This window comes from Capsicum annuum, chromosome 1, assembly GCF_002878395.1.
Source record: "Capsicum annuum cultivar UCD-10X-F1 chromosome 1, UCD10Xv1.1, whole genome shotgun sequence".
NCBI classification, from domain to species: domain Eukaryota; kingdom Viridiplantae; phylum Streptophyta; class Magnoliopsida; order Solanales; family Solanaceae; genus Capsicum; species Capsicum annuum.
Genome location: NC_061111.1, coordinates 229863220 through 229888377, shown reverse-complemented (window position 1 = coordinate 229888377; position 25158 = coordinate 229863220). Strand labels below are relative to the sequence as shown.

General features: G+C 32.9%; 1 protein-coding gene and 1 long non-coding RNA gene across 2 annotated transcripts; one reads left to right on the top strand and one right to left on the bottom strand.

The window, feature by feature from the left end:
• Positions 1 to 1052: 1052 nt before the first annotated feature.
• Positions 1053 to 2449, top strand: LOC107856909. The gene has a single exon (XM_016701876.2). The coding sequence runs from the start codon at positions 1200 to 1202 to the stop codon at positions 2121 to 2123; it is 924 nt and encodes a 307-aa protein (XP_016557362.1). The 5' UTR covers positions 1053 to 1199; the 3' UTR covers positions 2124 to 2449.
• A 10523-nt stretch (positions 2450 to 12972) lies between these two features.
• On the bottom strand, positions 12973 to 14227 carry LOC107856906. The gene is made up of 2 exons (XR_001670727.2): positions 13688 to 14227; positions 12973 to 13311 (listed from the first exon to the last, which is right to left on the bottom strand). It is a non-coding gene; the product is annotated as an uncharacterized LOC107856906 (long non-coding RNA).
• Between the last annotated feature and the right edge of the window lie 10931 nt (positions 14228 to 25158).

Here is a 25158-nt window from a genome sequence, read left to right as displayed (position 1 = left end):
ATTCTTTATTTTTTTTTAAATATATACCGAGTCAAAACTTTCACATAAATTAAAATATATAAAATAATATTTCAATGTGTTAGATTTGTAGAAAAATAAATATTTAATATTTTAAGGATAAAAGTGTAAATTCTATTGGAAAACAAATTCAAAACTGTTTTTAAAGTCAAACATTAATTTTTAAACATAAATGAAAAAATTTATTCTACACATTTTAATATTTTATAACCAATTTATTCAATTTTTATTTTTGATTTTTTACATTACCTAAATATATTTTCTCTCTTATTCATTGCTTTCACTATAAAATCAAAAAGGTAGGATCCATAACTTATGTGTAAAAAAATTAATAGAGAGTCACACAATTTTTGTTGGTTGTAACTCTCTCATTGTAAAATTTTCAGCGGGGAGGGGTCGAAGAAGAAAAGAGGTGGGGCATGGGGTTATCTTTTTTTTAATTATTATTGTTATGATTATTATAATATTAATATAGTAGGATTACTTTTTTTAAAAAAACTATGACATGGTTATGATGTGATGTTGATGAGACATTGATATAGTAATAACATGACAGTGTAATATATTTTTTTTATTGTGAGATCAATTTTTAATATTAGGATAATATTTAATATATTTTAAAATTATTTGTTATGAAAATATATAATTGTTCATAAAATAGCCTAAAGTAAGTTGTGAGGGTAATTTATGAGTGAATTGATATTTTTCCTCCAAAGTTTATATATGTTTAAAAGTTTCCCAAAAAGTAGAATTCTGGCTCAAAAATAAGTTCTTTTTCTTCTAGTTTCTAGGAATTTAGATTTTTTACCAAAAATATTTATGAGACAATGACAAATTATTAGGCGAAAAACTTTTTGACCAGGCTTTTTTTACCCCAAAAAACTACTTTCACTTTTTATGTCTAAACGGGTCCTAAAATAAAAGTCCAATGCTTTAACCTTAAAAAAGAAAAAGACCTAAAAGAGGGAACTTTCATCAAATGATGGGTCCCACATCCCACTATTTTTGACTTGAGAGTACAACGTTACAAAATCACGAGTTAGCCGTTGTAGCACTGAGAAGAGAAGCTCCACTGATGTAAAACCGCCCTAAGAAAACCTGACAAACTCCTCCCCAAAAATCTCCCAAATTTCAGAGAATTATACTCCCAAAAAATCAACTGAAATTTTCTCTTTACAGGCATGGGGGATTTCTCTTTCCTTTCGGATGATGATAGTGACACTGAAAAAGCTGTAGATGATCTTCTTGAACAAGCAATGGACCATTCTGTTCTTCAACAAATTGCTGCTATTAACTGCTCTGGATTTAACGACTCTTCACTTCCTAGTCACCTAGAAACTCGTTTTCGTAAACTGAAATCCCTTCCTGCTGCTCATACAACTCCAAAACCGTCTAGTTTTACAAGAAATTCTAGAAGTTTCTGTTCCTCGGAGTTTCCGAAAAATGAGAAAAATTGTGATGAGAACAAGAAATTTGAAGGAAGTTCAGTTGGGGAGAAGGGTGGTGAGGTGAATTTGGAAGATGGGTTTGTTGAAAATGATGTGTTTTCTAAAAAACAAGAAGGGGAAAGAGGGAAGAAGTCGAATTCTTCACCGGATTCTGGGAGTTTCTGTTCGTCGGAGTTACCGAACACCCCAAAAATCAAGAAACTTGAAGGAAAGGGTTCTGAGGTGAATTTGGAAGATTGGTTTGTTGAAAAACAGACAAGATCAAAGGATGTTTTGTCGAAAACTCCAGATGGGAAAAGGGGGAAAAAGTCGAAAGCTTCGTCAGATTCTTGGAATTTTTCTCAGGATTGTTTGTCTCCACCAACGAAAACAGGGTGTTTTTGGTGTTCACCTAAGAAGGGATCGAGTAAAAAGGGGAAAGAGAATAGGAGTGTGAGTATGGGGCTGAAATGGGGGAAGGATGATGAGTTGTTATCGGATTTGAGTACGTTTTCATTGAAAAATCAAGAGAAGTTGATGAAGAAAGCTATGGAGGAGCAAGAAAAGGTTAATAGAGAAGCTGAGAAGATTGTCAAGTGGGCAAAACAAGCATCTGCTAGGATGGATGTTTTGAGCATTGAAGATGAGCTAAGTGATGATGTTGATGCTTTCAAATGATTGCGATGATTCGTTATTATACTGATATGCTGCTTGGTAAAAAAGCTCTCTTTTTATGCCTGCTTGTATGTTATGTTCTCTGTTTTAATCTTGCGCAGGACTGTGCTGGCCATAATGTTGTAAAGGTTTAATCTTTTGGATGATTATATGCATAAGATATATAGGAAAATAGTATGAGATATATATGTTTCAAGTGCAATTTAAGTCTTTTGTGCCTCAGATTTTGCAAGAGATGTTAATATCTGTTTAATTGTAAATCTGTTGTCAAATCGTTGTGGCTTTCCATTGGAAAATATTATGAGATATATATGTTTCAAGTGCAATTTAAGTCTTTTGTGCCTCAGATTTTGCAAGAGATGTTAATATCTGTTTAATTCTAAATTTGTTGTCAAATTGTTGTGGCTTCCCATTGGAAGGATTATGAAGGAGTGAACACCTATGGTTTGTTTAGTGCGATGGGATAAAAACAAGCACTTAACTTTATTGTAGATTCTACCTGTAAAATTTTCTTGAGGCACTTCCACTAGTCATTTTCTTGGTTTTCTAAATAGTTTCCCTTTCCAGACTATTTTATCATGTGAAACAATGGACATCAATGTACTTAGGAAAATTAGCCGAATGATAGGTTGTTTTGACGAAACTTTTAAATTGAGCTTTAGAGGTGGTTTAGAGCCGGGGGTCTATCGGAAACAGCCTTTCTACTTCATCAGAGGTAGAGGTATGGACTGCGTACATCTTACCCCCCAGACCTCACTAGGTGGGAATACACTGGGTTTGTTGTTGTTGTTGTTGTAGAGGTGGTTTAGAAACGTGAATGGGCATAAAGGAACATGTAGTAGTATTATGATAAAGATTCTTTTAAGACTAAAATTTATTGAAAGCAAATGGCAACAGATGAAACCAGAAAATCAGACTGATCAATTAAGGTTGAGATACTCTTCTGGGTACTTCTTCTGATTTTTTCTAGCGGGACTTTGCTGAGCAATTTCCACCTGCAATGCGATTTTTAGCCTGAATTATCTTATAGAGAACGGGGTTACTGTAAAGGGGCTTGGCCAGAGGAAAAACTTGTTTTTGATTTGACTACTTTTGCATCCAAAATCAAAAATCTTCTGCTGAATTTAGATAATAATATAATAATAAATAAACAATGGAGGAGGTGGAAGAGAAGATGATCAAAGGAGCTCTAGAAATTGTCATATCATCAAAGTAGTCTCTCAGTTGATGGATGTTTCTAATATTACAAGTGAACTCAATTTCAGTTAATGTTGAATGTTTACCCATTATACTCGAGTTGTATATTCCAATGATAATGAACAATTACCTATTATACTGAGCTATCTTTTCAAACCTAATTTTAGTAGTCTGATAAGTTCTACTCTGTATATTATTGTTGTTGGGTTCGAAACTGAGAGGACGTTATGCAGCTAATATTGTGCAAACCATAGAGACGATAATTCAGATGACAAAGAAAAGCATACTAAAACAAATTGTTAATAGTATTTGGTCAAACGATCTACATATTAAAAACTAATATTGAAAAACATAAAATATATTGGAAAAATCTCCCCCTAAACAAGATTTTTTAAGGATTACATTGTGGATGTTATTGTATTAATGATATTGAGAAGAGGGATTTCAATTTACGGAGGTACAAAACCTTTCCTCCAAGAAAGAGGTTAGTCAAATATGGAAGAGAATTATATTTTCCTTTCAAAAAAAGTAAAAATAATTATGGTACTACTTTGATTTTACGTTCAAGCAAAATAAAACTCAAATTTGGTAAGAAAATCTAGGCAAAAATCCTAAAAATTGTCAATAACATCTATAAGAGTTTTTATGATTGCAATTAAGCAACAACTTAGGATGTTGGTAGGCTAGAGAACAATTTTCAATTTTCTTATGTTTGGTGGCTTTATTGCTCTAAAAATGTTTTCCAAATAGACTTATTTTCCTCAAATTTGAGGAAAATGACTTACCTTCATAAAGTAAGGGAAACATTTCCAAAACTCTCTTTCACTCTCACCACCCCCGACTTTGACCTCACCCTAAGTTTTGGCTCTCGATTCCCGACCTTGAACCAGGACCTAATTTTGATCTCAATCCCAGCCCCAACCCTAATTAGAGTCATGAATCTCGACTCCTGATCGAACTTGGGCCAGGATTGGATTTCGATTCGACATCAAGGTTGAGAGTCAGTTTTGAGTTGATAGTTGGTTTCTGATTGGGGTTGGGATCAGGAGTTGAGTCTTCGATAGGGGGTCGATAGTTGGGTTAGGGTCGGATTTGGGTCTTTGGTTGATGCTGGATTTTGAATCTCAGGTCCATGTCAAAAGTCGAATCCTGAGTCGAGGTCACATCCTAGTTGCTGGATCTTGGGTCTCCATTGGGGTCAGATCCTAGGTGCTGGTTCTCGGGACGTGGTCGAGATCGGGAGTCGGGACGAGGCCGAGATCAGGAGTCTGGTCGAGTATGAATCTTAGGTCTCGAGTTAGGATTTGGGTCTCAGGTCAGGGTCATTGATGTATATGTGGTTTTTGATGATTGACAGACTCACTAGGGGACCTATACTTACTAGGGGACCTATACATGGAAATGCAATCGGTACATGGTTAATTGTACAGTTGTAAACTATGGCATTGTGCAGCTGTTTGGCAGCATTGCAACAGGATTACTGCACCTTTTCGTCCTTAATTCTGGTTGCTCCTAGGTTTTGCCTCCTCTCTTATATAAGTAGATGTGACAAGAAACAAAATGCTAGTTTTTGCTCTCACATAGTCATAACTTTTCCTTTGCAAAAGCCATCATTGCTCTTCAAGTCAAAGCTCGCACAACAAGGGACCTGCTCATAGTCAACTGATAGTTGAAACCTAGATTGGGTTGTGAGTCAGGATCGGGAGTCAGTTCAAGGTCAAGGTCGAATTCTGCATATGAGTTCTCAGGTTGGGAACTGGGTCTAGGGTCAGGGTCAAGAGTCAATCTCAGATCGGGGCTGGGGTTAAGGTCGGTAGTTTGGTCTTGGGTTGTGGTGGGGAGTCAAATCTCTGGTCGGGATGGAGAGTTAGGTCTCGGGTTGGGGTATAGAGTGGAATCAAGAATCATGGTCCCGGGATGGAGTTAAGTCTAAGATTGGGGTAGAGAGTCGATTTCGGGTAGGTCTGTCGGGGTTAGGATTTCAGTCTCGTGTCTGGAGTTGGGGTTGGGTTGGTTGTCGAAGTATTTGCCTAGATTATACTTAAATGCTCCTGCGGCAATATTTTCTTCTTCCTAACAAAACTCCAAAATAGGTAAGAAAGTCTCCGAGAATCATTTTCCAGGAAAACATTTTCTTTCACATCAAACACACCCTTAGGGGTCTTTTGGTCCGGGGATGAGATAAACAAAGTTATCCTATGGATTGTAAATAATCCCAGATTAACTAATATCTCTAACCAAATACAGGATAAAATAATTCTTCATTTTATCTCGGGATTATTATCCGTTATCCCTCATAACGACTCCTTTGTGTCTTGTTTTGTTCTCCTTAACTCTCTCTTTTTAACATAAGGTCACAGGAAAGTGGTGGCTAAGTCTGAAGCTTGCTTTTGTCCTTAATCATTTTTGAACGGAAGTTGTTCCGACTGTCGTATCTTTTTTGAACTGATTAACGTTCTATGTCATCCTCTCGTTCATATCTTTTTGAGAAAAGATTTACTATCTCACCTGCCTATGAAGAACTTCAGGCCTATCGGGAAAGTAGGTTGGTGGTAACCCCACAGCTTTGTGTAGAACCAGGTGTCCAACCATGTCTTCACCCACTACTTACGACCCCACCCCCAACTTTACCTGAGAAGAACCTTACACCCATTTCGATTTTCCCATATGCTCAAAAGACTGCTGCCCGATTTTTGAAACTCTTTCTCTTCCCCTGCCCAATCTCATGAGAAGCTAGCCCAACAGCCCCTGCCTTAACCTGTCTTCAGATAGTGAGTCCTCTCAATGCTATTGGCATTACTAAATGCTCTGCCATGGAGCAAGCTTCACCAAAATATGCCTGATGCAAAAGTGGCTGAAGAAGTTGGTGGAAGGGAATTATGCAAAAGCGGCTAAAGAAGTTGGAGGAAAGAAAGTTGTTGTACATGAGGGCACATTAGTATTTTGGCAATTGGCTACCTTTAAAAAAGGGTAAGAGATAGAAGTAATTTTTTTGGGTGTTGCTCTACCAAAGTCGTCTGCCTAACCTTTGATTCCGTGTAACCAAGTTTTTCTTTCTCATTCCTTATGTACTCTTTTTTTTTTTTTTTAACTTCATCTACTTTGTTTTACTTTTTCTTAAGTGTAGGGTAAGTTGCTTAGACTCTTCAAAAATATTGCTACACCCATGTTGGATCCTTAAAAAATGCACTTTTGAAGGATCCGACGCACACCCTATAACTTTTTTGAACAGTCCGAGCAACATGGCTTCTAAGTAGACGTGGTTCAGCCGGCTATCTTTTCGAATGATAATGAACGTTTACCAATTAAACGGAAGCTATCTTTTCAAACCTCATTTTAGAAACTTGTCTGTTAAGAACTCTGTTAAGCTGCCAATAACATCTGTAAGATTTCTTATGATTGCATTTAAGCTTGTTTATGCCTGGGATTCTGTATGAGTTCTTCATTACTGATTGATTTTCTCATAGTAAGGAAAAAATTGGTGTTTCCTCTGTAGAATTTCTAACACCTTGGATTGCTAAATGATTATGTTACAGTATGGGATAAAATTTGATTCCGACCAACGCAATAGCCGTGGACAAATGCATCAAAAGAATCTTATTACTACATTTTCATGAGTTATTGCTATTCTAATGTTTTTTCCTTTGACAACTGCAAGTGTCCTTGAATTGATGAACAAAAGGTTGGGTAAGCTTTGGAGGAACCTTTGCAGTTGACGGTGGGAATTTTTTTGAAATGGCGAATATAATCACTAATTAGGCAGATGTAACAATAAATTTTTGCTGTGGAAGTTTCATTTGATTGGGGCTGATGGAAATATTTGAATCTGGAGGTAGAAGTAGGCAACTAAGAAGCTCTTAAAGTACACCCTTTGAAAACTCTATTTTATAGTAAGTGTGGTGTGTTTACTCTATTTTATATCATTTGTGATGTGTGGTAATCTCTTCCACTCAGTTGCTCTCACTCCAATTTTGATGAATTGAAAAAATTGGACAATGGTGTAATTTAGATTCTGATTTCCAATCACTATTGCATTTTAAATTGAATTGTTGTACTTCCAGAGTCGTGAAGCCCTTTAACCACTGAAGAAAGGGTAATCTTTCTTCTTTAGAGGATAAACTCGGTAGTAGTACCAGTGGGATCACGATAATTGGAATAGATAGCAAAATTAGCTCTGATATGTCCGCAGAAAATTTCTACTAACTTTTTTGGTTGGTCTGTCTAATTTGTCTAATGTCGCTAGACAAAAGTTACATCAAGGCAAATGATCATGTAATAGCTTTTTGCTGACTGTATTCTTTGAACACAAATACAAGAAATGATATAGTAGTACTAGTAGGAACACAATAACTAGTTAGATTGCAGAATATAGCTCTGATATTTCTGGAGAAAAATTGCACTTGATATTTTTCTAGTTTGTCTGTCTAGTTCAGCTAATGTCATCAAAGCACAGGTACTAAAATCAAGGCAAGTGATCCATTATTCATAGCCATAAGCAAAGAAGATTTTAAGGAACAATTGTAATTGAGTTGTCAGGAACTTTTGGAAATATGAATGACTAAGCAAATGTGGAGATGAAATTTAATTCCTTCAGAACATTCAATTTGTTGCAAACAGCAATTAATTTTTGATAGAAAAAGCAAAGCAATCAATTCTTTATTGGCATGTTCTTCCTTGTACATCAACAATTGTAATTCATTCTTGCCTCTATAACTATGTGTCAGCAATTTAATCTTACATTATTCTCTAATTTTTCCAGATTTACCTTTTATGCATTCTACTACTTTCAACTTTAGGGAGAATCGGTTTTACAGGCTACTTACAATTTTTGAAAAAAGTTTTATATCCTTTCTACAAGAGATCTTCATTTTTACACATTTGAAAATGGCCATTTTCTAAGTAGTCAATCTCTTAACTTCGACCATGCAATTTTTCATGCACACTTTGTCAATATTAGGCTCTTAGCAAGCCCTTGTGGTTCCCACTTCATCCTTTTCACTTTGATTCTGTTATCTACCTTACAAGCTTTTATCATTCTTGTGTCTCTATTTTATTCTTTCTTTCTAGATGAAAACTTCTTTTTTGGACCTTGGATGAATAATATCGTCAATGTTAGTTTTCAACCCTTCCTTTAATATGGGCAAAAAATGGAATCATATAGGGGTGCTATAGAACTTAAGCTTGATTAAAATTTGTGTACACGTCTATTTAGCCAGCCTCAAAACTTGTAGTTGGACAGCTTATCGAAGAAAGGAGAAAACAAGTGTCTTTTTTGTCGGCATCACACCGATAAAATGTGTGCCAGCAGGTCAATCTTGCTCATTGCTAGCTTATCGAAGAAAGGAGAAACAAGTGTCTTTTTCTTGCTCATTGCTAGCTGCTTGAACACACTAACTATATATTACCTGTAAAAACTGCTCAAAATGATATGTTAGATGAACTCAAGAGCCACAAAGTCTATGGCTGTTTTGGGTAGGAAAAATAAGTTGAAATCCACTTTACTTTTCTGGAAAACATTTCTCATAAAGATTATATACGTTGGGTGTGGAGTGGTGGAGACATTAAAAACATTTTCTCTCGAATCACTTTACGTTCACAATGTAAGGACACACTTCCTTATGAAGCATGAATATATGCTTTAGTCTCAAAGCAAGCATCTGCTATATTGAATCCTCACATATCATGCTACCTTCAATTAAATGTATCTCAGGTCAACATTACACAAACAAAAATAAAAAGTAATAGTAGAAGTTTCTATAATTTTCACAAAATTTAAATTGTGTACGGGGACGAAAATTAAAATGTACTGTACTTAAGGGTCGTTTGCTGTGAGGTACTAGAGCAAATAATTTCAGGATAAAATAATTATCCCAGGATAAACTTTTTAATGCATCATTTAGTTGGTAATACTTGGGATAACTTATTCCGAAATTAATAATAGTATCGGGATAAGTTATCCCACACATTTGGTGCTACTAGTTTAACCATACGTGTTTCGCACTTGTAACGTTTGATTATTTAAAATTAAATGATTTTAACTATTGCGGAGATTTTTAATATAGTGTAAGAATTCAAATCACTTTTCAAAAGTCTTTTCACACTTTAAAATAAAAATGTAAATCTAAACATACACAAATATATGTTTTATCAGTTTCAAGTGGTTGATGGATCATCACTTTTGCGTTTGCGTACCTCTTTCCCTTGTTGCCGCAGGCTAAGAGAGACTCATCAATTAGAATCATATTTGTGTTACGATTTTTTTTATATTTAAAATCTTTCTTTATTTTTAAAGTCAAATCTTTATAAATTTATTGATTACATTCTATTACGTACTTAAAACATTTAAAAATCTAAAACTTGTTAATTTTTTCTTATTCTAATAGTTTTATATTTATTTTTAGATTTTTCAAAAAACTTCTAATAAAGAAAGGTTTTACCATAAATTTTAAATGACTTCTAATAAAGAAAAACACGTTTGAAGATTAAATAGTTTTATATTTAATTTAAGATTTTTCAAACCTTTCTTAAGAAAACTAATAGAAAAAGTATAATTGTCACTAATTTTGATGACTTCTAATAACGAAAGGTTTTACCATAAATATATTTAATTAATTTTCAACTTTAAATTAGAAAAAGATATAGAAATTTTGATGTCTTTTAATAAGGAAAAACTTTTACCATAAATATATTTAATTAATTTTCAACTCTTAAATATTAGGAAAAATAGTGAAAAAGACGATTTTGTCTAAAGTAATGACTTTTAATGAAAAATAAAAAGTTCAATTCACCTTTTTAAGGATCTTCACACTTTTAATATATTATAAATTATAGATATAGATAAGTTATCTCACCCTAATTTATCCATGGATAAAATTATAAAATGACAACACTACCCCCAAACTTTGATTTTCACTTTTAAATTTTTTAATCTCATTTTTCTAGTTTTCAAATATATTTTTTTCTTCTATATTTTTGTATTTTTTTTTTCTTTTTAATCTAGTTTTCAAATATACGAGCTCAAGTTTTAAAAATAATAATCATCTTTTGGTTTAAGAAACTCATGCCCCGCTAGGCATAAGTTCAATTACAAAGGGTAAAAATTAATTAATTAATCTAAAGGACAAATCATGTAATCACTACAAAAAAAAAAAAAGAAGAGAAAAATCGATCACAAAACCGATCAAAGTGTGTGATCAGTAAAATAGTGGTAGCTTTTTAAAAACCGACCATGTGTGGTCGGTTTTTAAAAAATATATATATATTTTTAATTCATTATTATTTTATTCAAATAGAAAAAAATGAGTTTAAAAATAAAAAAAAATCAAAATAAACCGACACAAGTGATCGATTTTATTTTAAAATTAATTACCTAATTTTATAAAAAACGATCACAAGTGTTCGATTTTATTAAAATGAATTTATTAATTTTAAAAAAATCAACCACAAGTGGTCAATTTTATTTAAATTAATTAATTTATAAAAAAATTGACCACGTGTTCGATTTTTTATTTGAATTAATTAATTAATTTATAAAAAACCGACTAAATGTGGCCAATTTTGTATTTAAATTAAATAAAAAATCAACCATTTGTGGTCATTTTTTTAATTTAATAATGTATTTTATAAAATATTTTGTAATTAATTATAGTAAACCGCTTTTCAGATAATTTTGTAAAAAAAATATTGAAAATTTCCAAAATACAAACATTAAAAATCAAATTATTTACAATAAAACCCACCAATCATTTACAAACATTAAAAATCAAATCAAATTATATACAATACAACCCACCAATCATTTAATATAGAATCAGCCAACCACCATAAGAAAACAAACATTAAAAATCAAATTATTTACAAAATTTATCGAGATTCCAAATCCAATCTATAAAACATACAAAGGACTAAAAGCAGCTACCACATCTTCATTCTCAGCCTCACCCGTTCTATTATCAATATTTCGTTGATAGGTTTCATCTACACAATCAATCACATTCAAGTAATTAGTTCAAGTCACAAATGTTCTACACTTAAAACATTTTCAAGTCACTAATTAACTTCTCAAGTGACATTTTCAAGTCACTAATTAACTTCTCAAGTGACCACACTTTACTAAAATCAAAACACAAGTTCACATTTCAAGTACCTAAATTCAAAACAAAAGTCACTAATTCATAATTCTACCTAAACATTTTCAAGTCACAAGTTACTAAACTAAACTGAATTCAAAATGAAAAGTTCACATTTAAAGTACCTACACCTAAACATTTTCAGTCGCTAATTCACTTCACAAGTTACCAAACTAAACTAAATTAAAATGAAAAGTTCACATTTCAAGTACCTACACCTAAACATTTTCAAGTCACTTCACAAGTTACCAAACTAAACTAAATTCCAAATGAAAAGTTCACATTTCAAGTCACCAATTCACTTCACAAGTTACCAAACTAAACTAAATTCAAAATGAAAAGTTCACATTTCAAGTACCTACACCTAAACATTTTCAAGTCACTAAGTCACTTCACAAGTTACCAAACTAAATTCAAAATGAAAAGTTCACGTTTCAAGTATCTGCACTAAAATATTTTCAAGTCAATAACTCACTTCTCAGGTGACCACACTTAACTAAATACAAAACACAAATCAACATTTCAAATACCTACACTTAAACATTTTCGACTCACTAACTCACTTCTCTAGTGATCACACTTAACTAAATTCAAAACACAAATCCACATTTCAAGTGCCTACACTTATGCATTTTCAAGTCACTAACTCACTTCTCAAGTGACCACACTTAACTAAATTCAAAACACAAATCCACATTTCAAGGAACTACACTTAAACATTTTCGACTCACTAACTCACTTCTCAAGTGACCACACTTTTCGACTCACTAACTCACTTCTCAAGTGACCACACTTTTCGACTCACTAACTCACTTCTCAAGTGACCACACTTAACTAAATTCAAAACACAAATCCACATTTGAAGTATCTACACTCAAAACATTTTTGACTCACTTCTCTAGTGACCACACTTAACTATATTCAAAACACAAGTCCACCTTTCAAGTAACTACACTTAAATATTTTCGACTCACTAATTCATTTCTCAAATGACCACACTTAACTAAATTCAAAATACAAGTCCACATTTCAAGTACCTACACTTATGCATTTTCAAGTCACTAACTCACTTCTCAAGTGACCACACTTAATTAAATTCAAAACACAAATCCACATTTCAAGTACTTACACTTAAATATTTTTGACTCACTAACTCACTTCTCAAGTGACCACACTTAACTATATTCAAAACACAAGTCCACCTTTCAAGTAACTACACTTAAATATTTTCGACTTACTAATTCACTTCTCAAATGACCACACTTAACTAAATTCAAAACATAAATTCACATTTCAAATACCTACAACTTAAATAGATTATAAACTAAGAGAAAAAGAATTGACATACACATTAGCACTTGTTTTTATCAAATTGAGTATTAGAAAAAATGTCTTTAGCCAAGTGGATGATATTCAGGGTAGCAACTCTTTGATTTCTAACTCAACATAAGAGGAGCAGCTTATGTGCACCTCTGGTGCAATAACAAAAGCTGAACAACCATATTTATAAACTAAGAGAAGAAAAATTAACATAAACATTAACACATGTCTTTATCAAATTGATTAATAGAAAAAATATCTTTAGCCAAGTGGATGATATACAGAGTAGCAACTCTTTTGATTTCTAACTCAACATGAGAGGAGCAGCTCATGTGCACCTCTGGTGCAATAACAAAAGCTGAACAACCATATTTAGTAAATAAGTTGGCCGAATGGCTATTGTGTGTACGAAAATAATAAATTGGCCAAACCAATTCAAGATGACTCTCCTCCATCTTCCCTTACTGATATTGATTTGCACAATCCCTTTGCTATAATTCAAGTTACTCCACCCTCATTTCCAAATGATGTCAATCGCTCTGCACCTGCAGAAGTCAAAAATACATCATCATCCTCCCCTCAAGTGACAGTCAATCAGGACACTCCATCTAATCCTTTGATTATCTCTACACTCATAGAAAAAGGGTTAGTCTCTTTATGAATCTTCGTCCCAATCTAATGAATATTAAACTAGAGGATCAGAACACTTAAAAGTGTATCGAGAAACACAAACCAACGGAGATAGTTATCTAAGACTGATGTCAACATGAAGATTCTGAAAAAAATTTAAAACATTTTAACATTACATAGTTTCTATACAGCATAATCGATCAAAAGAAAGAAAAATGCACAGTGACGAGGATTGAATGAAGGAGAAAAGAACATACTTTATCAACATTATAGATTCCACAACTAACTTACTTCTCAAGTGACGAGGATTGGAGTTTTGCCGATTGAGCGACGGAGAGGGAGTTGACGCTGGAGTATTGGCTGGTGGGTAGCGACGTTGGCGGCGGTTCTTGATGATTCCGCCGGCTGGAGCCACGGCTGGAAACAAGAGAGCGGAGAGAGGAGGCCGACGATGGGTCGCGACTGCTCCGGCGTATCACCAGCCACGATGATCGGAGTCGTGGTGGCCGGCGGCAGCCTTTGCTATTTGATAGAGAAAGAAAGAAGAGAGAGGAAGAGGCAGAGAGAGATGCGGTTATTGAGAGAATAGTGGGATTAGGGTTTTATTTGTTGTTTAAAAATGAAAGGAAGGGGGTGTGATCTCAACCGTTGGATCGATCTTGATGAAAGGATTAGAAAAAATAAATTGGGACTCTTTAATGTATTAAAGATGGCTATAATTGTTATCAATTGAGCACAAAAATAGTTGAAAATTAAATAAGTGGAAGAATTTAAATGAAATTGGCTGCTATAATAATAATAATAATAATAATAGATAGATAATGTATTTTGTAAAATAATTGTGATTGTGCATGTCTACAAAAAAAATAATAAGATATTATATTTGAATTGATAAATCGTAAGAAATGATAATAAAAAGCAATAAAATTATTTGTTAATCAGATAAATTATTGGTTACTTATCTTACGTTATTACAACTTCAATAATATATGTGTGCCTACATTGACACAAAATAGTATATATATTTCCTCAATAGTATGCTATCAACGTATTATTCAAGTTATTTTGATATATCGATTCAGTTATCTAGTTTTTGATTACTGCATACGTCACTACGCGAGATATACATATATATAAATATATTCGAATGACTATCAGCTTGTAAATACGTACTATATATATCACATACACGATTTTACTATCCCATAATAATATATAACGTATTTCACATATACTCAGATGAATTATCGGTTAGTTTAATATCTTATGTCATTATAATACCTTCACTACATAATATGTATATACACTATATATATACCTATACACACACACATATAAACACTATCGACTATATAATGTTCTAAATACGTTCAATATACATCACATACGTACACGAGTATATTACCCTGTAATATAATGCGTCGTATTTCATATACATACTTCGATGAGTTATCGATTAATTTGACTAACTTACATCAATATCACATCAACGTATAGTATATTATTACTTCGATCATTTCAAATCAAGGTATTCATTATTTTTTGGTAGATTCTGCTAGTTTTTGACTACATCATTCATCGATCGATCACTACATCATATATATATATATATCAACTCTCAAATACGTATTATATACTTCACATACATGATTTTACTATCCCGTAATAATATATAACGTATTTCACATATACTCAGATGAATTATTAGTTAGTTTATCTTATGTCATTGTACCTTCACTATATAATATGTCTACATACTATATATATACCTATACATACACACACATATATACGCACTATCTATTATGTATATCAAGTTCTAAATACATATTATATATATACATCACATACGTACACGAGTATATTACCCCGTAATATAATGCGACCTATTTCGTATACATACTTTGATGAGTTATTGATTATTTTGACTAACTTACATTAATATCACATCAACGTACAGTATATTATTACTTTGATCCTCAATAATATCATATATATATATGAACGTATCATTCAAGATATTTTGATATATAGATTCAGTTATCTAACTTTCGATTGCTGCATACATCACTGCACGAGATATACGTATATATAAATATATTCAATTATCTATCAGCTTTCAAATACGTACTATAAACATCACATAGACGATTTTACTACCCCATAATAAACATCAACTTTCAAATACGTACTATAAACATCAGTTTTCAGCTTTCAAATAGGTACTATAAACATCAGTTTTCAATTGTCTATCCCAACAATATGATATATATATATATATATACACATATTCATTATACAAAGATTATGCATGTTTAACGTATATATAAAGGAAAATATTTATTTTATATATTGAAACATAAGTAAAAGATAAAGATTATGTTTAACGTAATTTGTATATTATATTTGATATATTTTTTAGTATAAGTATTTTCACAAAATCTAAGATTGATTGATTATTATTATTGTTATTGTTATTGTTATTATTATTATTATTATTATTATTATTATTATTATTATTATTATTATTATTATTGTTATTATTATTATTATTATTATTATCATTATTATTATTATTATTATTATATTGGTTATTGACAACGTGTAATCAGTATAATTTTAAAAAATAATATATTAGATTATTTTTTAATAAAGTAAATATATTAGATTATATATATAATCTGATATATTATTTTTACTAATAATAATAATTAGATTACATAAAGTAAATATTAGATTATATAATTATTTTTTAAAAATAAGTATTTTTTGATTCCAAAACCGACCACAAGTGGTCGGTTTTTTAAAATTATTTTCTTTTTATTTTAATTAAAAACCAACCACATGTGGTCGGTTTTATAAAATTAATTTTTTTTAATTTCATTAAAAACCGACCACAAGTGGTCGGGTTTTTAATTGAAATTAAAATATTTTTTTTTTAAAATGAAAAATTGACCACTAGTGGTCTGTTTATTAAAAAAATTAATTAAAATTTTCTTTTAAAAATCGACCACAAGTGGTCGGTTTTTAAAAATATTTTTTAATTATTTTTTTTTAAAGAAAACCCACCACAAGTGGTCGGTTTTATTTTTTTTTTAATTTTTTATTTGTAAAAGAAATAATAATTAATATAAAAATTATTGAAATGATTATTTTAAAATTTTAAAATATAAAAGCGACCACGTGTGGTTGTTTTTTGTAAAAAAAAAATTAAAAATAAAAAACCGACCACTTGTGGTTGATTTTTTTCGACCAAATGGTGTGATCGGTTTTCTTTTTTGATTTTTTTAGTAGTGAATTAAATGATTTGTTATGGATTAAAAATTTCTTTGGATATGATATATAGAACAGATACTACCATATAGTTTTAATAGGCTCTTCAAATTTTCAGTAGAATTTGGTGAGGAAACTAAAATTAGTATCAACATACTTGAGAAAATTGAAGAATAGGTGTCTTTTAAGTCTTGAATGAAGAATTAGTGACATTGACCAACAGATAGGGTCAAATATTATTAGGAAACTTGATCAAGTTAATTGTGGACTTGATTAATATTTTCAAAACTTTTTAATCTTTTCAAAAATACAAATTAACCCAACCTACACCCTCTTCAATCTAAATCAACCACTCTCTCTCGACAGCTTCTCTCAACCCTCTCCCAATCACAGTTCTGCAAAATTTCTCCCTTCAACCCCTGATGACAAATAGTTGGGCTTTGAGTTCTCCTCTTCAATTCAATCAACCTGTCTCTCATCCCTCTCTCGACAGCTTCTCTCAACTCTTTCCCAACCAACTTAACAACAATAACAACAAACCCAGTGTATTCCCACCTAGTGGGGTCTGGAGGGGTGGGTAAGATGTACGCAGTCCATACCTCTACCTCTGATGAAGTAGAAAGGTTGTTTTCGAAAGACCCCCGGCTCAAGGCACGAGATACCACACAAACACATAGTAAAGCACAGAAGCAGATTACATAACATAAATACGGCACCCATAAGTAATATAAAACAGAGGGAAGCAGAGGAAAGCACACAGATTCGTAATAAAACATGTAACACGGAACACGGAATCATAACAGGAATAAAACCCCCACCAAGTAATCCCTACACTAGCGACCCAAACTGGCCCTAATCCTCTGCCGTAATTCGCGTCTTCCAGACCTTCCTATCTAGGGTCATGTCCTCGGTGAGCTGTAACTGTTCCATGTCTCGCCTAATCACCTCACCCCAGTACTTCTTCGGCCTACCCCTACCCCGCCTAAAACCATCCAATGCTAGCCTCTCACACCTACGGACTGGGGCATCTATGCCCCTCCTCTTCACGTGTCTGAACCATCTCAATCGTGCTTCCCGCATCTTGCACTCCACTGAAGTCACACCAACCTTCTCCCGGATAGTCTCATTCCGAACTCTATCCCCTCTAGTCAGTCCACACATCCAGCGCAACATCCGCATTTCTGCCACCTTCATTTTTTGGATGTGGGAGTTCTTAACTGGCCAACACTCTGCTCCATACAGCAAGGCCGGATGGACTACCACCTTGTAGAATTTGCCTTTAAGCTTGGGCGACACCTTCTTATCACACAGCACCCCCGACGCGAGTTTCCACTTCATCCATCCCGCCCCAACTATTCTGAAAAATTCTCATTCAATCCTCGGTGACTTCAACATCCTACTACAAATAGTTGGGCTTCGAGTTCCTTTTCAACTTCAATCGACGTGACAGCCTTGCTCTCCGGCCACAACATCATCGAATTCTTCATCGGTTCTTTTCTTCTTTCACAGGTAAAAATTTATGGCCTTTTTAGTTTGGAAGAAAACGAGGAACTTGAGCCAGCTTCTCTTACAGTATTGGTTAACAATTTCAATATTTGTTGCACTAATTTGAAATACGGTCTGAATAAAACCCTAATTTTTAGTATTTCTTCTTTTCTCTTTTCGAAGTGAATTATGATATTTTGTTGTTTGTTGTATTTTTTTGAAGTTTGATTTTTATTGTTTGTATTTATAAAAACAAAAGGACAATTTGGTTTGATTTGTTCTATTCTTGTTCTTGGTAAAAATGGTGAAATTGCTGTTTTATGTTTAACAAAATCGTGCTACTGTTTTCTCTGATAAATTACCCATCTGGTGCAACATATTAATCATGTGATGCAATAGATTTATCATATGATGCAACAGATCAATCATCTGATGCACCAGAAGAACCATCAGATTATAATTTTGATGCAATAGATTAATAATCTGATGCAACAGCTTTACCATATGTTGCAACAGATTAAGCTTCGGATAAAAAATCTGAAGATATAGCCTCGCATAATCCTTCATAAAAAAGGTAATCTGCACAGGCAAGAAGTGAATAGACATTGTCATCCTATCTATGATGACCCAAATCCAATCATATTGATTCCACGACTGAGGAAGACCGGTAATGAAGTCCAAATTGATCACTCCGCACTTCCATTTAGGAAAATCAATTTCTTGATACAACCCTCCTGGCCTTATGTTCTCAACCTTAACTTGTTGATACACTATACACTTAGCTATGAAATCAACCACATCTCTCTTCATGCCATTCCACCAATAGATCTCCTTGAGATCAAGATACATCTTAGTTGAGATGGGATGAACAACATAGCATGACTCATGCACCTCAACTAAAACCCTTTACCGTAACCTGTCGACTTTAGGAACACATAGCCTCTTTTGATACCGTAAAGTACCATAACCAATGATCTCAAACACCACTACCTTTTGCCCACCAACAACACTCTTGATTTTCACCAAGACATAATCCAACACTTCTCATTAATCTCTGCACGAAGAGATGATAGAGCCACCTATTGTACTATCATACTACCATCTTTAGAGTCCAAAAGACGAACTCTACGATTAGCTAAGCGGTGAATATCCTTTACTAATTCTAGCTTTCTCTCCTGTGCATGATCTAAAATCTCCATGGATAACCTACTAAGAGCATCAACAACCACACTAGCCTTACCTGGGTGGTAGTGAAGACTCATATCATAATCCTTGAGAAGCTCAAGGTATATCCTCTTCCTGATATTAAGCTCTTCTGAGTGAACACGTACTGAAGACTCTTGTGATCAGAAAAGATATCCATGTGAACACCATACAAATAATGTCGCCGTATTTTCAAAGCAAAGACAATCGCTAACAGTTCAAAATGATGGGTAAGATAATTTCTCTCATGTACCTTCAATTGACTGGAAGCATAGACAATCACCTTCCCATGCTGCATCAAAATATAACCAAGCCCTACCTGAGAAGCATCAAATAAATTACAAACTTATCATTGCCCTTCGATAAAGTCAGGATTGGAGCCAAAGTCAACTTATCTTTCAACTTCTCAAAACTCCCTTCACAAGCATCCGACCAAGAAAAATTAACCTTATCTAAGTCAACTTAGTAAAAGGAGTAACTATCAAATAAAAGCTTTCTACAAACAGCCTATAATACATGGGTAAGCCCAAGAAGCTCCAAATATCGGATGGAGTCACGGGCCTAGGCCATCTTTTCACTGCAGCAACCTTTTGAGGATCCTCTATGATCCCTTCACTAGAAATTATATAACCCAAAAAAGTCACAATGTTCAACCAAAACTCTCACTTAGAGAACTAGTATACAACTATTGTTCTTTTAAGGTCTACAATACCACACAGAGGTGATTAGCATGATCCACCTCACTATTCGAATAAACCAAAATATAATCAATAAAAACAATGAAGAGGAGATCCAAATACTACCTAAAAAATCTGTACATCATGTCCATAAATACTGATGGAGCATTGGTCAACCCAAATGACATTACCAAGAACTCAAAATGCCTATACTGAGTATGAAAAGCTATTTTAGGGATATCCACTTCCCTAATCTTAAGCTGATGGTACCCAGACTGAAAATCTATCTTGGAAAAGAACTTGGCACCTTGTAACTGGTCAAATAAGTCCTCTATTTGAGTAGGAGAATGCTTGTTCTTGACTGTCACCTTGTTTAACTACCTTTAGTCAATGTACATCCGAAGGAAACCATCATTCTTGTGTACAAATAACACCGGTGTACCCCATAGAGAAATACTAAGATGAATAAATCTCTTTCATATAAAATCCTTAAGTTTCTTCTTTAGTTCCCTTAACTCAGCTTGAGCCATTCTATATGGAGGAATAGAAATTGGACGAGTGTCTAGAAGAAAATCAATACTAAACTCTATTTCTCTATCTGAAGGAATACAAGGAAGATTATCTGGAAAAACCTCTAGATACTCATAACCACAGGTATCAAAGACAAATAAGAACCTTCTAATTTAGAATCTTTAACTTGGACCAAATGATAATGTAATACTCCATTGTAACACCCCGTACGTTTTTAAGCTAGAAATAAAATATTTATTCCTACGAGTGTAATCTCTAGTACCATGATTCATACTTGAATCCATGTTTCATGATCATTAACCTAGCAAGAATAAATATTATGAGGTGGGAAAGATGTTCATAAGTATCACTTAGAGCAAAGTGAGCTAAGAACCTTTGATTTGACCAATTTTTGGCATTTGATTTCTCAAGGGTCATATTTGAACGAGTATAACTTTATGTATATATGGAATTTGATATATTAAGACCCACCAAATTGTAGATAGTTGAATTAGCTTTCCAATGATCTCAATTTTACCTTAATCCGATATTCGAGCAAAAAGTTTTGGCTTTGCAAGGGGTGTGCGTTACCTAACAATCGCAAACATTCAAAGGAATGGGTTTTACATATGGTGTGCATCACAAACCTTAAGGTTTTCCATAGGTTGTGCGACATAAATCTTAAGGTTTTCCATGGGTTGTGTGTCGCAAACCCTATGGCCAAGCGGCGTAGACACTCCATTTTTGAGTTATTTCATGGGAAACTAAGTCATTTGACACCTCATAAATGTCCCTAATCATAACTACATGAGATTAATAGATCCTAAACACATTTTAAACTTATTAATATCATCAGTTCATCGTCTAAAACATAAGAGGATAAAAATAACTAGGGTTTGCATAATCAAGCTTAAAGGTCCAATCTTTTCACAATTTAGTCATCATTAAGGTATGTGGGGTTATGAACAAGCATACTTATTTTATGCTTGTACCCAAAACTAGTTTTAAAAGTTTAATTTACTAGAATTTCATTTAGGGTTCATACCCAATTATCACTACTTGAAGTTTATTAAGTTATAAGTGATTTAAGTGTTGAATTGCATATCTACTTTCACATGTTTATGGGTGAGACTTGATTTCACTTATTGAGAATTGAATTTCATTATCTTGACTAGAATTTTTAAAGTATTTCAAGATTATTATTGTTGAGCATGAAGTTTGTTGTGATTTGACTTGATTTTCAAGCATGGGTTATAAGCCCTGGGCTTAAGCCTTGATATTTTAAGAAAGATGATGTTTAAGCATTCTTTGATAAGCATGTATTCAAATTTTAAGCAATATTTGATGTTTTGATCCTTATCTAAGATATGGAATCCACATATTTAGTTTTGATTACAATTTAAAACAGATAGATGCATAAATAGTTTTCATTATAGAACCCTTATGCTATTTTAAGGTGGATTTCCTACAAAATGAGCATATAAGTAAGGGAGTAGTATTTAGCATCGAGTTGGGTATGTGTATTAGTTCACATGCCCTAGAACTATGAGCCAACATAGGTTTAAATTATTTGGATTATTCCCATTTATATGGATGCTGATACAAATTGTGATCACTCAGCTCAGGTTATACTCCTTGGCAAGAGTATGATACCTCTCACCAATATGAGGTTTTTCCATTAAAGGAACTAGATGTTGGAAACCATGAATGGTGTATGTTGGTTAGAAGAACCTCCCTAAGTCCTAAAAATAGAATAACAGAATAACTTTTAGAAATTAAGTGTAAAGGCTCATAATTTTACTTAGATATTGTTTTACATAAGACATTAGCTATGAGATTTTTAGCTTTTAGTTTATAGATGATAAAGACGAGTCCTTTTATACTTAGCCTGCATGATTTGAAAATAGACTTGACTTCAGTCCTACTTATTTCACTAATAGAAAGAGTAAAAGTACAACTTTTAAAACTACGTGTTATGACTCACAAGATTTATAAAGTATGCTTTATTATTAATGATTCATGATTTTCATCTTTCAGTTATTCAAGCCAATGTGAGTCATTACACTTAGCATGTATTCTTTATAAGTTACATACAAAATTTGTTATAGTTTTTACTTATGCATTCACCCCCCACATGCTCTGTACATTACAAAAGTACTGATTCATATATACGTCTATGTGCTACATTGTTTAATAATTTAGGTAATAGATGTAGTACATTATCATTATCAGATCTGCTACAGCTTCCAGTCAGTAGATGATAAGCCCTTTTGCTTCAACGATTTGAGTCAGTCATTGTTCGAGTAGAATTTTAATTTCTTTAGTCAGTTGTATTGATTTGGATAGTTGGGGGTCATGTCCTGACTATATATAGTCAATATTAGTAGAGGCTTCATAGACTGTCAGTAAAAGTTGACGTATTTGATTCCAATCTTGTTTTTTATAATTAGAGTTGCAATCATTTCAATATAGTTTTGTATTAATTTTATTCAGAAAAGATTTATCTTCCGCATTATTCTTTCAAATTGATGTAATTATTTCAATTTCTCAAGAGTTTTTCCTGTAGCATGGGTTTGCTTGTGATCATTTGTGGTCCTAAGTACCATAGATGACTTGGGGATAGTCTCGGGTCATTACAAACTTGGTATCAGACAACAGAGTTTAAGTATCCTAGGGCATCTATAAAGCCGTGTCTAGTAGAGTTTGGTGGAATAGTACAGAAACGTACTTTTCTTTAAGAGGCTACAGGGCATTTAAGTGAAGTTTCTCTTCTTTCATACTCTAGATCATGCTGTAAAATTGTTCCTTTAGAAACTTCTGTCAATTCATGTGTTAATCCATACTTCTTTATCTATGTTATATTTTTGAGATAACATGATTAGCAAGTTCTAATTCCTCCCTAGATGATGCTCTCAGATTTACTATAAAAAATTATAGAATTCACACCAGGGTCTTGAGAAGAGCTCATTAGTGTGTTATAAGTTCCTCAAGTTGAAAGTTATGTTCTTATCCTTATGAGTTTTTCAATTTAGATAGAGTAATAATATGTATTCATATTCCTCGTTATTTCTTCAATACACATAGTGGTTTTTCTCATGAGAGGAGATAGTATGAACCTAGATTATCAAATAGAGTTAGCATTCGGGGGATAGTATGAACTTTAGTGTTATGATTTGTAAGTAGTAGAATCTTCTTATAGTTGGAAGTATAGGTTTAGAAGTGCAGTGACAAAAAAGTGGGAATGATGATTAATAGAAAGTATAGAAATAAACTTATGTATGCTATAGATTTTGCGTTATGGTGATATGTCTTTGTGTGTTAGTTTAGTGGAAAGTAGAGAACGAGTTATTAGTTAAGGTGAATTATTGTTTGATCGAAGTATGAATCGATTTATTGATGTTATTTGTTGTGTTAGAAAAGTATAGTATATTTATGAAGTATTTGGTGGTTGAGTATTGTTAACATAGTCTTCCCAACGTTGCTATGAAAAAGAAGATTTTTTCATTTTTTAAGAGATATGAATGTAATATAGTTGTATATATGAGTAAATAGTCATAATATGTAGAAAGATGATGTGCTAATGGATTTTAATAAGTTACACCATGTGATTACGAACGATTATTGTTGTTATGAGGTTCTAGTGGACTAGTATTTCTTGATGTCTTATTTTATAGCTTAGTGAGAATAGTATGTGAGGTTGGGTTGTTAATCATGCCTAGCACTAGACACTAAGATTGAATAGTGGATGATCATCAAGGTAGATGTAATGGTTGCTTGGTTAGTGATGCTAGTTATATGGAGGTGAACCAATAGGCTAAAACAGTGAATGCAAGAATTTAAGTTTTACTTATTTTAGATTAAGTATGATGTTGTAGGTATGGTGTAGAGGTGTTCCCAAGGTAATATGGAGTTGTATTATTTTCTATGGTTATTAAGTGTCGTGTGTGGCTAGTAGTACCCTTGAGTTGCTAAGTGGAAGAAGGCTAGTTATATAGTACATAGTGTTCTTAATAGCTAAGTTGAGGAGTTTTGGATAGATGGTGTTGAGTCTTTTAAGTATGATTTTGATTCTTACAATTCGGGAAAAATATAAGTATAGAGGCGTGATCTTGGTAGGCTATGATTATGTGTTTAGTGAGGTAGATATGATTGCAAATGAGAGTGTATGTCTTTGATGATGATTATTGAAGCTAGAAATTTAAGGATGATATATGAAGGGGTTGTTCAACAATGAAGTCAGTAAGTTCGAAATATAGTTTATTCTTGTGAGTTTAGCATTCATGTGTAGACATTAGAATGAAGATATTATGGCTTAAGTCTCGAGGATATGGAGTAGACCCATAAGCTTAGGATATCAGCTTTGACCTAAGGGGGAGATGGTAGAGTGCAGAACCAAATCAAGTTTTGAGAATTAGATTATGATACATGTCAATAAAAGTTGTGATGAGATAGTGATCCCTTCTTACTCTAGAGTATTCCTTGGATTTTAGTCATTATCACACCCAATCCATGTCTTGCGTGATGGATCCATTCTAAATACCAATGCTTATACACTTCATGCGTACTCAAGTTCATTCTCAGCTTCTAGCAAGAAAGTAATAGCTTCACTCTGTG

Coding starts and splice junctions, on each gene's coding strand:
- LOC107856909 (XM_016701876.2), top strand. CDS start 1,200: ATGGGGGATTTCTCTTTCCTTTCGGATGATGATAGTGACACTGAAAAA.